At 45.6% G+C, this 16527-nt stretch overlaps 1 protein-coding gene across 5 annotated transcripts in view; it reads right to left on the bottom strand.

The window, feature by feature from the left end:
• BOC (BOC cell adhesion associated, oncogene regulated) overlaps positions 1 to 10725 on the bottom strand; it is a 75783-nt gene extending 65058 nt beyond the window's left edge. For 2 of the 5 annotated variants that reach the window (XM_063630026.1, XM_055260157.2), the window contains exon 1: positions 6025 to 6117. Coding sequence is in view for 2 of the 5 variants with exons in the window: in XM_063630027.1 (XP_063486097.1) it covers positions 6025 to 6116; positions 9816 to 10000 (277 nt within the window). In the remaining 3 variants the exon portion in view is untranslated. Of the gene's footprint in view, positions 1 to 6024; positions 6118 to 9815; positions 10237 to 10300 lie in introns of those variants that run through there. The other 3 variants (XM_055260161.2, XM_063630027.1, XM_063630028.1) reach the window with 3 other exon arrangements.
• Positions 10726 to 16527: the final 5802 nt, after the last annotated feature.

The raw sequence follows: 16527 nt of genomic DNA, 5'->3' as shown, positions 1-16527 counted from the left end.
AGGAAGAAAACAAAGTCCCTGATTCCACTGATCTTCAGTCTAGAGGGGAAGCAGGCAATAACCAAAAGAACAAATAAACACGAGCCGGGAGGTGATAACATGGAGGAAAAGAAATTAGGTTGAAGGGAGAGAAAATGATGGTGGGAGTGCTGTTTAATAAAGTGCGGTCAGATTTAGGTGACCATGAAGCAGGGGGCCTGAATGAAATGAGGGAGGGTGCTGTGCAGGCATCTGGGGAGAAGCCTTCCAGGCAGTGGGCAAATGCAAGCACACAGCCCCTGGGAGGAGGCTGCCCAGCCAGTGTGAGGAGCAATGAGGAGGCTAACATGGCTGTGGGAGTAAGCAAGGGGGGAAGGGAGGCCTCAGAGGGAAGGGGTGAGGTGAGGACCCCTGAGAGGGAAGGAGTGAGGTGTTTGGATATTTTCTCTTAATCAAACAGGAAGCCATGGAAGTTCTGAGCACAGAAGTGACCTTGTCTAGCTTTTGTTTCAAAAGTGTGACACTGATTTTTCTATGAAGAATGGGTGGAAGCAGAGAGAACACGTAGGAAGCTTATTTTGATAATCCAAGTCAGAAACGTTGATAGAAGACAGGGCGGTGAGAAGGTACAGAATTCAGGAAACATTTTGAAGGTAAGGCCAATACTATTGGCCAATTTAAAGTGGAGCATGAGAGAAAGAACATAGTCAAGGATGACTCCAAGATTTTTGGCACACCTGGTAGAATGGGATACACTGAGTTGGGGAAGAAACAGAGGGGAAGGCTTGGGGGGTTTATCTACCCAGTGACCAGGACCAAGGACTGGCATCGAATTGTGCACCTGAGGCAGGGCCTTGCCCCTCCATGTGTTCCTCTACCTCTCCATCCTCACATTTCTTTCTCTCTGTAAACCTTGAGCCAGTGAGGACTCTATCAGTGGGCTCTCCTACCTGCTCATCCTTCTAGCTGCCCAATCCTACCAGCAACCCTCCTTTCACTCTGTTCCTCTTTCCTTCCCTAATAGTAACAGCTACCTTCTACAGATTGCTCCCAACGCATTTCATGTGCTTTATGTGAATTATCTTGCCTCTCCTTTGCAATAACCCTAAGAAACTGTTCTCAGTGTCTACGTAATTTGCCTAGGGTCGCATACCTATCGACTGGCAAAGCCAGAGTTGAAACCCAGGCTTGTCTGGTTCCAAAGCCTCCCCGCAACCAGGATGCTGCACAATCTCAAACCTGGAAGTGGCTCCAGAAATATGGCTCCTTCCTGCAACACAGCCATCTTTCCCAGCACTCTACCCTTCTTCTAATAAGATTCATTCCTGACTTCTGTTCTCTCAGATGGGAACTCCGGAAACTCCACAGATGCCTTCTGTTCCTTCCTCTCTCAAAAAAGAATGTTAACCAGAATTATTTGGCCATGAGTCCTTTTCCTCTCTCAATTCCTCCTGGACCTGAGACCCTACATTGCCCGGTCCCACGAGGCTGGGAAAGGCAGCTTGTCTGGAGGGATCCAGGAGGGTCTCTGACAATATAATCAAAATGCCTCGAATCCAGGCTCCTGCCCTGAGAAATAAAAACAGAACCACAGAAGCAGATGAATCCCTTGACCCCAGACTCTAACCTCTGGCCAGTTCCCTAGAATTTCTCATCTCCTAACTCAACTTGGGTAAGCACGGAGGCCAACGGCCTTGGGCTTCTGAGGTGAGAAGGCACTTCTCACATTTAGAGGAACACTTCTCCCATTTCACTGCTTCCTCATAATGTTCTGAGTAGGCAGCGTATAAAGACAGGGAAATAAAGTCACACTGAGTTTCCATGACCTCATTTCCATTGCCCAAGTAGCTGGTCACATAATTATATCTTAAACCCAGGTGTCCTGTGTGCCCCCAAACCCAGAACACCTTGGCTTCAGGTTTTCCATGTTTGTTACAGAAAAACAAGGAACAAGGGTAACTAACTACATGTCCTCTGCAGCCAAATTGCCATCACTCTCCTAAGCCAGTAGAGAGGTCTGCGTTGCTGTTCTGCAGGTAACTGCCTGTCGAATTCTTTCTGGTGGCTGCTCTACGAGTATTTGCCTGGAAGGTACCATCTTCTGTCAGTTACCTGTCTGTCAAAGCTGCTACTTCCTTCCCCAGGGTGTTTTCTGTACAAGCTGCCACTTCTCCTGACCAGTAAAAAGTATCTACTGGGCCAAATATCTTCTCCCCCTCACCCCACCAAGAGCACGGAGGACCTGCTTGATCAGACTTGCAGAGATCCTAGGAGCAAAAGGATTCATCTGGCAGATGAAGAAGAAGCAGACTCAGGACAGCCAATTCAGACAACATCCCAGGGGAGGGGGGAAAAATCAAGAGACATATTCTAAGACGAAACCTAAGATGGAGGTCGCTTTCACCACTAGCTGCAAAGTCTGACACCAGCTATGCCACAAAGCCATTGGCTGCAAAGTCTGACACTAGCCAAGCCACAAAGCCTGGTTTCTCTTGTGGGGCTGCTGCTGAGCCATTCAGAATCTCCTAGCTGTAGTCCCAGTTTTAAATTTGAGTCTCTTAATGGCAAATCTTATAAAGACCCTCGCCTACCCCTTACACTTTGTTAGCTATAAAAGAAACAGTTTTCCCAAGCTAGAAGAGCTCTGCTTTGCGGGAAAGCTTGCTTCGTTTCTTTTTCATGAAAAACTCGAGTTTTGGACTCGGCAGACCTGCAATGAAATCTTGGCTCTGCCATTTACCAGCTGTGAGACTAGAACAAGTCCCTACAATTATTTAAGCTTCAGCTTCCTTATCTGTGGGATAGGATAATAATAATGCCCGTTTTCACAGGACTGCTGGGGGATTGCAGGGAAAATGCTTGGAGTGCTTTAACACAAGGCCTGGCACACAGTAGGTGCTCACTAAATGGCAGTTACATTCTCTCCATTGCTGGAAGGGCAGCGGAGGCAGGTAGTTCTGCCTCTTTGGCACTGACAAGCCGACCTCAGTTTGCGCTCCAGGTCCACCGTTAATTCCCTAAGCGATGGGGTGAAAGGCTGCACCGGGAGGTTTGCATCTCCCATGCCAAGTGAGAATAATAATTCTTCCCTCACACAATAAAGGGTACCTGCTGCTTGTGTGTGCTCCTTCTCTTGGGAGGGAGGCTCGCCACATAAACACAAGGCTTCATTTTTAAAATCCGGAACACAAATTAACCCCATCACAATACCACCTTCGGGCAACCTGTTCGATTCTTTTCACCCACACTCAAGACCTATATGGTGTGTCAGTGACAAAGGGACTGGTTGCCAATGCAAAACCCACCTATAGAAAGCCACCTTGTTGTTCCTCTTTGGGGAGGAGAGCTGAGCTCCCCCACCCCCCTTCTCCCATTGTTGAAGACCACCCAGTGAAACTTGCTGGCAAGCTGCCACCGTCCAGACAGGCAAAGCCAGGCCTAACTTCCCAGCCTCCAGCTCTGCAACAGAAGCCTATAGAATGAAAAGCACCTGACTGTGGGGCCTTCGCAGATGGCAGACCACCAAAACTCTGAAGGCAGGGTTGTAGGTGATTATTTCAGAAGTCTGTACATTGGATGATCCATTAGACTCTTGGCTATAATACAGCAGATTCATAGATAACTTGTTCACTACAAAACATCCATTCATAATGACAGAGGTAAACAGCTGTGAATTTCCATGACTTGATGTGGTCTCACTTGCAAAAGAGGGCACTGTGTTGACTGATTGCATTTTTAAGTCTCTCTCACTTGGGCACAGCTATGTAAGAAGGAAGAGCTCCCCTCACACCACTGTGAAATGATAGTCTTAAGACCGAAAACAGAAAGACAGTCAAGTGGGAAAGATGGATTTCCGAAATCTTTAAGAGCAGCCTCTGCTTTCATAGAAAAACTAATAATCCCAGAACTCCCCAATTTTCCCCTCCAATTAACTGTGACCCACACCTAATAAACCTGCTAGGATTGTAATATTAGGTAAGCTCAGACTAGTAAAGGAACTTGGCTGGGAGTAATCTGGAAAAATATTGGCAGAGCCAGGGAAGGTGGGGGAGGGCTCTCTTCCAAAGTCCAATTCCAACCTAGACTTGGTGGTGGGGGCTCCAAGGCCTCCACGACCAGCCAGTTCCACAGGCTCCGCTTTCCTCACCTGTAGCTCTCATCCTGTGTGCTATTTTCCTCTCAGCAGTCAAGGAAGTTTCTGGGCAACTTGAGAGCCCGGCAACTTTCACGTCCTTAAAATAAATGTCCCCTCACTTGGAACTCTGGGAATGATTTCAGAGCCACAGACGGTAAAACAAATGGCAAATGGAATTGAAAGGTAAAAAGCTGAATTCAGGCATGTATTTCTAGGATTCTCAGCTAAAATCTCATGTAGATGAAAATTTTAAAAAATCACACACTTCTCCTTTTCTCCCCAAAAGCTACTCAATAATTGGTTTTAGGAACTTAAGACCCAGATTTCTGCGCTTTTGCACAATTAATGCAGATACCAGGTTTTAACTTTCCAAAAAGTATTTTAAAAAAACTATTCTGAATGTGAAATGTTGTGTCTCCAGCATACTTAGACCTACCATTCACTGAGGAAAATGAGTTTTAAGGAAGAAAATAATGAACAGCACATACAAGGAGAGATAAAAGAACACTTTGGTACTACTGGTCCCATCTCTGCTTTTAAGACTTTGCCTGAGATTGCAACTCCTCTCTCTCTCTCAAGAAGTCCTCTCACTCTCCCATCTCCCATCTCTCTTTCTTTTTTTTTTTTTTTTGTTTTTGTTTTGTTTTGAGATAGGGTCTCACTCTGTCACCCAGGCTGGAGTGCAGTGGCACCATCTCAGCTCACTACAACTTCGACCTCCTGGGCTCAAGGGATCCTCCCGCCTCAGCCTCCCAAGGAGCTGGGATTACAGGCACATGCCACCACACCCGGCTAATTTTTGTTTGTTTGTCTGTTTGTTTGTGTGTAGAGACAGAGTTTTGCCATGTTGCCCAGGCTGGCCTGGAACTCCTGGGTTCAAGCAGTCTTCCCACCTTGGCCTCCCAAAGTGTTGGGATTACAGGCATGAGCCATCTCACCAGGCCAAGAAGTCTTTCTTAATGGACCCATTCCAAGCACTTCAACCCTAGAGTTTGCATTGCAGTGCTCTGTGTTTCCCTTCAGGTCAGTAATAGGATTCTGGATGGCGCATGGGCTCTGGTATTAGTTCCTGCCAGCCCACGCCTGATGCCAGGCACACAGCAAGCACTCAATAAAAGCTTGTTGAAAGAATGAAGGCGCCAACCTCCAAATACTTCACCACCTTCATCTTGTCCAATACTGTCCAAACTCACTTTGGAGAAGAATAAACATTCTTTGCTCTACTTTCCACTGCTTAGCTTCGGGTAATTTTTCTTCAACCCTACCCACCCTACCCATATTATGCACTTTCCTGTTGCTAACCAGCAGAATGGGTTGAGACTTTCCTCACATTTTCTCTGACAACTGAATTAGGTTAACTGTGTCTTTCTGCTCTGATTTCCTCTTACTGCCCAATAATCCTGTCCCAAACATCAAAGGCCTTCTTTGAAGAGAAGGCCAAATTCACCATTAGGAAAAGAGAAATTATTTCCTAACTTTATTTCAGAAGATGGGAAGAAGCACAATCCCGCTGATTTTTGTGAGATAAACATTGCCCAGTACATCAGACGACAAGGCATTTGCTGTGATACCACTGACAGAGACATAAATACATGGCTTTCCTCACCCAAACCTACAAGGGACTTTTTCACAGCAAGCTTGGACTCCAAATCCCATAGTAAACGGTTTATACCTAACATGTCTGACAGAGCTTGCCACAGAGCAAGGGGGTTCACATAGCCATCACAGGCTTTGACTAAAAGAGCATATGAACCGAACTAGAACTAACTTGAAGTTTAGTCCAGATTCCACTCAAAGTTGGACTCCCAATACTTGAGGATGAGAAAAACTATCTCTAAGTGGTAACACAAAACATGAACAAATGGCTGACCTAATAGGCCAGAGCTATCAGACTGAACAGAAAACCTCACCTACTTCTTCTACTTTCGAGCTGCTACCCTCAGACGGTATAAATGTTGACAAGACTTCATGGGTCATGGGTTCCAGGAAGCTTGTTCTGAAACTGAGGAAAAAGAGAATTATCTCATCTTTTGAACAAAATAAACAGTTCTGAAGTATTTGCTTTTTACAAGGTGCATTGCTATAAACCATAGTAAGTCCTTATCAATACATTTTATAAATAAGAAAACAGTAGAAAAGTGATTTTTCTAAGACCATAGGCCTCCTGAAATGTCCAGTTTCCCGGCTCCCTGCTGAAATGAACAACGGATTAAGAACAATGATTGCACTTTACAAAACCATTACCTTTATGTTCAGCAGTCAATTTTCATCAATAGTCACCAAATATTTCTTAAGAACACATTATCAACAGGCCTCATATAAAATTAGTCAGGCTTACATGGAAGGCATTTGGGGTGATAAGACAGAGGGCAAGGAATGAACTCAGCAAAAATCAAGGGTCAGCTGCTAGATTGGAAAGTATTACTGAAGTAATACTATCATGAGGTAGGACAGAGCTACACAGCAGAGCTTTAAGAAATTAGGGTTTTAAACTTGGGTTGTTTTAAAGCTGGGTGGTGACTTGATTATAGAACTCATGGAGAATGGGTGGGATGGTCATAGGTTGGCACTGGGGGCCCAGCCACGTGCCAGCAACAATTGTCAAGGGCATCAACAAGTGTGGTGGTGGCAGGAATGAAAAAGATGGTGGAGTAATGAAAGGAAGGGCAGGAAAGAGCAGGCAAACTTGGGGAAGTTGTCTAACTGGGTGGCAGTAGAGATGTAGGAATAGATGATTAGTTCAGTGGTTTGAGCCAGTGTGAATGGAGTTCACAGGCAGAGCTTAGATTCCAACCCCAGTTTCCTAACCCTCCTAAAGGCAGTGCCATTTGAGATGGATCCTCTAAACCTTCCTTCCTGCCTTCCACCTCCTCTTCTCTATCCGTTACCAACCCTGAGGGCTCCAATGAAGCAAAACCTTCTTTAGGCAAGCTTTTCATAAACACGGGTTTATAGATTAAAAACAAACACCCTCTCCCATCCCACCCCCTAACCCCAAATATTTGAGTCAACCTCATAGATTAAGAAAATGTTACATGTTAAGGCTCCATGTGGGAGCACACTTAGGATTTGGGTCTTTCCAACCAACAGCAAAGTAGTTAGCTACATCTGTTCTCTGAGAGTCTTTAGTCAAAAATGTAGAGACACTTCAGGGCTGTCTAATGACAGAAGTTTATACTCTTATCACAACTATGTAAAAAGTATGCATGCACATGATGAGCAATACAAGTCCATAGGATTGTGGATAATTTTAAAAACATTTTCTTAACTAGACGTAGATGCTTGTGCAATAAATAAAAACTGAGGAGGAACCATCCTTTGACTAATAAAGCTTACTGTCCTGGGACAAGGAAGCTTTCAGCCTGGTGCCTGATGCACTAAAAATGTTTGCTGAATTGAAGTATGGAGATGATAAGAAGTTACATATGTTAGAGTAAAGAGATTTTTCTAAATGGAACATATTATTTTCTTTCCTCTCCCTCTCAAATTTCGATTCTTTTCTCCTGTCTCATATTTTCCCAGATAGCAAGAGGGCTTAGAGTTTGGAGGAAAGAAAGCAACTTCCAAATATATAATATCTTTTGGTGCCAAGTTAACATTTTCTTATTCAGAGGCCACAAGGTGTTGGACAGCAATTATTTGGTGCACCTGAGTTTTCTGTTGTAGTTTGAAAGACACAGAGATAAACCCTAATTCATTAACCACATCAGTGGCTTTGCCAAAATTTGAACCCAGACCCCCTAAGGCACATGGAACACTATGACACATCAGGCTCACTTCTTGCTCTCCTTTTTCAAACCGTGGGGGGTCCATGTGAAAGTCAACTGAATTATTTCATGGGTAAAATCTCTTATTCATTCTTAGGGCATGGAAACCATATTGTTGAAGAGAGCTGGGATCCCAAACACTTGAAAAAGCACTTCAAAGAAGGGAAAATCTCTGGACCCATTTGGAGGGTGGAAAGGAACATAAATCACACTGCTTATCAAGAGTTGGCTCACCAATTAACAGCTAAGCAGAGTCCTCTCTATTTTTTCCCCACATCCTCCCTCTCCAGTTGTAGTCAAAGAACCACCCATTCTGGCTTCTAGCAACCTCTTTTCCCAGGTAAAGCCAGTGGCCTATGGCGTGGGGGACAATTGCTTCCTAGCGAATGTCGCTTGCAGTGCTGCCCTTCTGAAGTACCTCGAAAGAGGATAAAAGAGACAGTGTCTGAGGTCTCAATCCTCAGGCTTCATAGGTGTGTAGACACCCTCCAGCCTCCTCAAGGCCCAAATTCTGAGTGATAAATCTATACAGGGGAGGGCAGTGTCAGCAAAGTGGCCCAATGAGGCAACTCTTCTTTCTTTCATTTTACCTCTTTGCATAAACTTACTGGAAAAACTCATATAGCAGGAAAATAGTAACTCTACTGCTGTTTCTGCCCAGCCTCTGTCCCACTGACCCCAAGGTGCTTCCAGATTACCACGAGAAGCTTCTGGGTCTCAATTACGAGACCATTAAAAAGTACCAATTATAAGACCTCAGAAATGTTTCTGGGAAACCTGTTACACACCTCAAAATGGCTAACCTCTTGCCTCAGATTTACTTTAAGTTCAGAAAACAGGTCACCCAGATGTATGGGCATCCTAGCCCCCACACGCAGCCCAACAAGACTGTAGTTTAATATTTTCCATGCTGCCCTTGAGAAAACGAAGATTGATTTATTGGCTGTAACCAAAGGGATGAAAAAAACCATCACAGAGCTGGGCTGCCTGTTTAAGACTCAGTCGTGGAATAAATCAGAAATGTTTGCACACTGAAGAAGTTTTAAAATGACATTCATCCAATGGTCAATGTGTACAGAGTTCTGGACAACAAAGAACTAGGTGACAAATGTGTGCTGGGCACAGTGCATCTGCAGGTGGCACAAGGGCCTGAAACCAAGATATAATCTTCACTCAGTCCACTCAAAGAGGTAACTCCGGGTCAAAAACATATGCGAACCCATTTGAACTTGCAGAGAAGGGATGAGGGGAGCAGCAGAACACCCCACCACACCCAAAAAGTGCCTGTTTGGGATTGCTGGTGTGTGGTTTCGGTATTCTTAGCTCTACTGCCACATCTCTGGAGGAGCACAACTCTGTTCCAAGCAACTCTGGCACTGCCACCCCCATCCCCAAAACAAAACTCAACCAAACAAATCCCCAAGGCTCCATTAACTCCTTCAGGTCTGCCTGCCTCTCATCCCTCAGCATTCTCCCATCACCTGGAAAACCAAATTAATACTGAGCATCCTGAAAGTCAAGCAGGCCCTTCCATACCCCCGATGAAAATTCTTCCTGGGTTCCCTGCCCTCCCCACAGCCCAGTCCCACTGGTTCCAGAGATTCATTTCCCACACCTTCTCACAGTTACATCAACAAAAACCCCAGGAGCACAACCCCAGGAGGACGCTGCTGGCGCGAACACACACACACACACGCGCGCACACACGTACACGCACACACGAACTCACACACACACACACACCTCTCTCACACACACACACCTCTCTCACCGTTGCCCCAGCCCCTCAGACACCTCGGGCCACTCGGCTTCAGCCTGGCCCCTCTGCGCCAACAGCTAGGGATGCTTCCCTCAAGCTGCATCGCTCCCCGTCCGCTGAGTCCCTCATTTTAGTGTTTTTCCTTTAGAAGACGCCAACTATGAGAAACCCTCACCCTCCAAAGAGGCCGAGTGCGTGTTGTGTGACTCCACGCATTTGCCGCCACGCCTCGGGTTCCCCCCACGGCCTGGCGCAAGGGGCCGGGGCGTTGGTGTCAATCTTCGGGGGAAGTTTGGGAGGCTGGCCGGGTCCTTCTTCCACCCGAGAAGCTTCCGGGAACCGCGAAGGCGAAACCACCATCGCCCGGCCAGACCGCTGCGGCAGGGAACGAGATGCGGCGCCCCTGGGCCCGGCAGCGGCTGCAGCCCCCGGGACCCCCGCCGCCCGCCTCGCCCCACCTTCTCCACCCGGCGCCTGGCGCTCCCAGCCCCGGGCGCCCGGCCGAGCGCTGGGACCCGGCTCCCGCCGCCGGCACGTCCCCCGGTAGCCACTCGCTGGCGCTGCCTCGGCCAGCGGCCGCCTCCCGCCCCCTCCTCTCCCCGAACCAACAATAAACACAACTTTTATGAAAAGAAAACAAACTTCAGCGACGTGACTCACCTCTGCTGCAGCCGGCGCCTGGGAAGGGCGAGCCCGGGCCCGGGGGCCAGCGTGGTGGGCGCAGAGGGAGCCACACAGCGCCGCGCCGCACGGACGCACAACACGCACGGTGACACCAGGGACACACAACACGGGCGAGCGGCCGCGGCTGGAGCAACAAAGGAGCCGCGGACGGAGAAGTTGCCGGCCGGAGAGGGAGGGCGCGTGCGGGCGCGTGTGGGCGCGTGTGGCTGTGGCGGGCGTGAGGGTGTGCGCGTCGTGTGTGCGCGTGTGTCTCTTCTATGTGTGTGTGTCTGTGCGCGCACGGCGACTGACACCAGCGGGCCGGGGTTCAGGGTCCCCGCGGCGGGAAGCGGCGGCCGCGGCGGCGGCAGCAGGAGGACAAGGCAGGGGACGCCGCGCCCAGCGCACCCGGTCCCTCCATATGGAAGAAGCTTTTTGGATGACTGAACTCGCAAACAATTCCTTCTTTTGCTTCTCCTGCTTAGGAGCCTCCCATTACCGCGCGAGGAGGAGGAGGGGGGAGTGGAGGAGGCGGGGAGGAGGGGGAGGAGCAAAATGGAGCAAAGAAAAAGTCTTGGAAAGGAAGCTGGAAAAAAAAAGTCCCCCAAACTCTAGGGCAGTTTTCCCGTTAACACCCACTTTTTGCTGTGCCTCAGATCCGCGCTCTCCTCCAACTTCTTTTTCTTTCCCATACCAAAAGCACCATCTTCTCCTTTTCCCCGAACCCAGGGGCTCCCCTGAAGCCCCCACATTCTCTTTAGCTTCACCTCTCACCCTTGCTCTTCCATGTACAATCCTTCCCTCCTTTCGCCCAGTCTCTCCAAGACTTTCCTGACACCCACCTCTCAATGGTCTTCTTCTGCAAGACAAACTGTTGGATAAATCATTAAAAGCAAACTCATCAGAAAATGGGACAGCGGCGGTGGAGAAAATGATAAGGAAACCAGTCTCAGGGAAGTCTTAACGCAGCCTCCCCCGACCCCCTCGGTCGGTTGGGGAGGGTTTGCCGCGTCCTCCATTGACAGCGCCCTGACCTCCATTCATCATCCCAGGATGGAGCAGCGAGGAGTGGGGAGGGAGAGCTGGGGCTGGGGTTGGGGGCATGGGTAGGGGGTGCTAGTGGACACGGAAAAGTTAGTTACCTACCCGTGTGTATGTGTACGCGCACGCGCGCGTGTGTGTTGGTCAGAAAACATTCAGAGCAGTGATTCTCAAACTTGAGCTGTAGCAGGACTCCCTGGAAGGCTTGCTAAATCCCTTTGCTGGGCCCCACCTCCAGAGTTTCTGATTCAGTAGGTGGACCTGGGAATTTGCATTTCAAATAGGTTCCCAGGTGATGCTGATGCTGCTGATCAGGGGCCACGTTTTAAAAACTACTTTTCCAGGGCAGTGAGAAGGCAAATGCTGAGTTGGTGGCAAATTGGATTCCCTTCTTATTCTTTAGGAATGAAACACAGGTTGTGAACGGTCATCCATTCCATATCTTCATTGCAGCTGAGAAAACCAAGACCCAGCAGGGCTAAGCCATTTGTTTAAAGTGAACTGGGAGTTTGTGCCAAGGTGGTGAGGAAGCTGTCCTGGAAATAAGACAGGCAGGCTAGTAGTAGGGTGAATGGTGGTGCTGCCTTCCCTGTGTGGCGGGACAGCTGCACTGGGAGTCAGGAAGCCACTGTGACTTTGAAAAAGTCACTTAACCTTTCTGGGCCTCTGGGGGTTTTGTGTATCTGTGTGTGTGTTTTTTTGTTTGTTTGTTTGTTTGTTTGTTTTTTGACAGAGTCTCACTCTGTCGCCCAGGCTGGAGTGTAGTAGTGCAATCTCTGCTCACTGAAACGTCTGCCTCCTGAATTCAAGAGATTCTCCAGCGTCAGCCTCCCAAGTAGCTGGGATTACAAGCACCTGCCACCATGCCCAGCTAATTTTTGTATTTTTAGTAGAGACGGGGTTTCATCATGTTGTCCAGGCTGTTCTTGAACACCTAGCCTCAGGTGATCTGCCCACCTTGGCCTCCCAAAGTGCTAAAATTACAGGCGTGAGCCACGTCACCGGCCCCGTTTTGTTTTTTATTGATTTGTTTCTTGTCAGTAAACATACATACTTTACACTGAGTATATGACTCTAATTGAATCTGAACCAAAAGACCTTTACAAAGGAAACATAAATGTATTTTATTCCATATTTTGCACTATTTTTTTCTCCTGTATTTAGTCATTCAGGCAGAAGCCAATTTCCTTTTTGATTTATCAAGTACTTTCAGCTCTGTGCCTGGATTCTTAGGCACGTTCCTCTGGCAAAATGGATCTGGAGGATGATCCATTTTCAGCAAGAAGGTGAAGAGGACTCTGAACTCCCTCTGTGAATTATCCACCTACGTTTTCTTTTCCTGTTTAATCATCCTAATTTTCCTTCCCTTTTAATCTCTAACAATCTCCCCCAACATTCTCAAAGACCTATTTTTCTTCCCAGCCAATGACTATATTAGCTTCCACTTTCTTTTGTCCTCCTTCTGAGGCACAATTCGGGACTACAAGGCCTGGGGTCCACCCTGGGTACAGAACTTTTAATTCCCCCAAGGGAATGGGTCAACCAGCTTCTTCTGCAGTGATAACACTCCTTCTTCCCAGGGCCCCAAGCAGCGTATCCAGCCTTTTGTTTTTCAAAGATGATTCCAAGTACCACTCAATGAGAACGTGATGCATGAAGGTCTCAGATTCATTCTTCTATATTCCTGTGTATACTATTTGTTGCTTGATATCTCAAAGATATCTTCTACCCCTTCTGTCATCTTTCTCCTAGGACTCTCCATTCTGTTACTCTGGTCTTTGGGTCCACACAGCCTTAGGCTCTGAGTTAAAGCATCAGAACATAACAGAACACAAAGAATGTAACAGTCCCCACCAGCACCATTTAGGAGAATGACACACTGCCTTGTTCCTTCATACATACAGGCTGCTCACCTTTCTTTTTTTTTTTTTTTAAGACGGAGTCTGGCTCTGTCACCCAGGCTGGAGTGCAGTGGCATGATCTTGGCTCACTGCAACCTCCACCTCCCTGATTCAGGCAATTCTCCCTGCCTCAGCCTCCTGAGTAGCTGGGATTACAGGCGCCCACCACCACGCCAGGCTAATTTTTTTTTTTTTAAAGTAGAGACGGGGTTTCACCATGTTGAACAGGCTGGTCTCGAACTCCTGACCTCAGGCGATCTGCCCGCCCCAGCCTCCCAAAGTGCTGGGGTTACAGGCATGAGCCACTGCTCCCGGCCTGCTGCTCACCTTTCTTATAATTTAGGCAGAATGCAGATCACAGCTTAATAAAGAGGACTTAATTCTGCTGGCGGCACCAAGCACACTGTTGGTACCTCAGATATGTTTATTGTTTTTATTGCTGTTTGTATTAATGTGATTGTGTTTATTACTACTAGTCCTGTAAGAACAAGGTATCTCTGAATTTTCTCCCCACTCCATTTTGCCTGGAGGGTATTTCTTGCCTAATTCCCTCCTCCCCTTTCAGTTAGTTCCCCAACCCATTCCAGCATCTCTCGCCATTTCAAAACAGTTAGGTGGAGTCTGGATTTTGTAAGGTGCTTTTTGCTACTGTCCATTCTGTTGATGGTGATTTACCTCTAGCAACTTGCTTTCTTGGAAATGTTATGGGCCTCCGCCAAGAAGGAAGCATTTGGTATGGAAGTGATCATCACATTAATTTATCATGCTTGGTAGGGGGAAGGAGTGGGGAGGTGAGTGAGGATTGTAGTTCTATATAAGTCACTATGTTGCTAGGCTGTGCAGAATAAAGTGGAAGGAATTCAGTGAGTGACATGAAAAGTCGTGGTTTCCTCTCAGTGTGCTGTAGATACTCTACCTGTATCATATAAACAGGGATCTCCTTGACTGTGAAAGATATCTGGAGAGGATTATGCTGAGAAAATTATTAATATGTAGACAAGAAAGAAGGACTTCATGATTTTCTCCTCTGTTTTAATATAAATCTGCTTTCCTGATTATAAAATATGCGCACTGACGAAAATTTAGAAAATATAGAAAAACACATAAAAGAAGAAAATCAACTTAAAGTTACTACCCAGGGATAACATTGTTATTAACATAGTGGACTGTTTTTTCTAGTCATTTTTCTTTCTTGTTTTTGTTTCTCATCAATACAAATAAACACGTTATGGACACTGAGTATATGATTCTAATTGAATCAGAATTGGAAGACATTTAAAGGGGAACATAATTGGGGTGTGTTTATTCAATATTTTATACAATTTTTAATGCATCTGGTAATTCATGCAAGAGCCAGCTTCTTCATTGATTTATCTGGTATTTTCATATTTTACAAATTTGGGTTCATTGTATATACAGGTTGTTATAATGCTTTTAAATTTAACATTTTAATGATTATTTTCCCCATATCATGTAATCTTCAAAATTTGACTTAACTGCTATGTACTATTCCGTCAAAGAGAGAGATTGTTATTTATTCAACCATTCTTCTATTGTTATATATTTAGATTGTTTCCATTTTTATTATCATCCTGTATTGCTGTTGACTAAACATCTAGCTATAAATCTTTATTGTTCTGATTATTTCCTAAGGGTAAATTCATGTAAGTAGGAGTTTGGGATCGATGGATAGGATATAACATTTTAAGTGCTTTTAGTTGGTATTACAAAATTGTCCTCCAGTGGTTCCAATGCACATTTCCATCTCTCAGATTATTTTAATTAAAAACAACAATGAGATCATCAAACACAAGGTCCCAAGTGAAGACTTGATTGAATTAGCTAGTTTGAATGATTACACTGAACAATAAAGAAAACAATTGCCAAATATTCACTTTAGTGGAAACAACACTCTAATGGGAAGAGTTGGACACTAATTGCTTACCCTATGAACTGGATCATATTTATGATTTTATTTAACCTTTTCAACAAGCCTCTGAGAAATAAGCTAATGTTTATCGAGCACCGTCTTCTCCCAGTCTCTCTCCTGGATTCTATGTGTACCTTCCATCTTGAATCCTCATAAGGACCTTGTGCTATATAGGTGCAATTATCTCCATTTTATAGATAAGGAAAATTAAGTAACATGCTTGAGATCCCCAACAACTAAATGGTGGTGTGAATTCCAAACCCAAGATTTTTCCAGTACAACACACTACTTCACAACTATTTCATGAATTGCAGGCTACTCCTTGGAGTAAAAAAAGCTGTTTAGAAAATGCCCGAATTTTGTCTAGCCATTAAGAAGTATTTTATGGGCTTTCCAAGGAGTGTTTTTCTTTTTTTGAAAGAGACATTCAAGTGCATTCCAAGAACTAAGGCAACTTACTAATTGTAACTAATTTAAGAGTCTAAGGATATTATATACAGGAAGAGAATGGAGTTCCAATGTATGGGTTAAGATTAAAAATGAGATACCAGCCAGGCGCAGTGACTCACGCCTGTAACCCCAGCACTTTGGGAGGCTGAGGGGGGCGGATCACGAGGTCAGGAGTTTGAGACCAGCCTGAGCAACATGGTGAAACCCCATCTCTACTAAAAATACAAAAATTAGCCAGGTGTGGTGGTGCGTGCCTATAATCCTAGCTACTCGGGAAGCTGAGGCAGAAAAGTCACTTGAACCGAGGAGGCGGAGGTTGCAGTGAGTTGAGATCGTGCCACTGCACTCCAGCCTGGGCGATAGAGCGAGACTCCATCTCAAAAACAAAACAAAACAAAAAAATGAGATACCAAAATTCACAGTTTTAACAATAATTAGTAAATTGGCTTTTGTACACATAACTATTCTCAAAAGCTTATATTTGGATGAAGACATTTTATCTTGATAAACGATACTGGAAATGAGATATTCATGAACCTAACTTTCTGCTTTAAAATTCAAGCTCCTGAGTGTATAAAGTGTCTATTTATTAAGGCAATATCTCAATAGAATTTCAAAATGCATAACATAATCCATTAATTTATAATTAGGAAAATTAGCCCTCATTTGCTCTTGACTGGGCCATTAACTAGTTATCTGAGTTGGCTTACCTTTCTATGCCGGGTATTGCAAGGGCTGCTGGAGAAGAAATATGCCCAGTTGCTCTAAAATATTTGTTGACTGAAGGAAGAATGATGAATGAAAGTATAAGATTGACCTATGCAACAATTAGTAGAAACAATGCAAGACAGCATATAATTAAACCCTAAATTGCATGGTTCAGGCAGAATTACAGGTGAGCC

The sequence above is a fragment of the Symphalangus syndactylus genome, chromosome 21, assembly GCF_028878055.3.
Source record: "Symphalangus syndactylus isolate Jambi chromosome 21, NHGRI_mSymSyn1-v2.1_pri, whole genome shotgun sequence".
Taxonomy (NCBI): domain Eukaryota; kingdom Metazoa; phylum Chordata; class Mammalia; order Primates; family Hylobatidae; genus Symphalangus; species Symphalangus syndactylus.
This window is presented reverse-complemented; position numbering and strand designations above follow the sequence as displayed.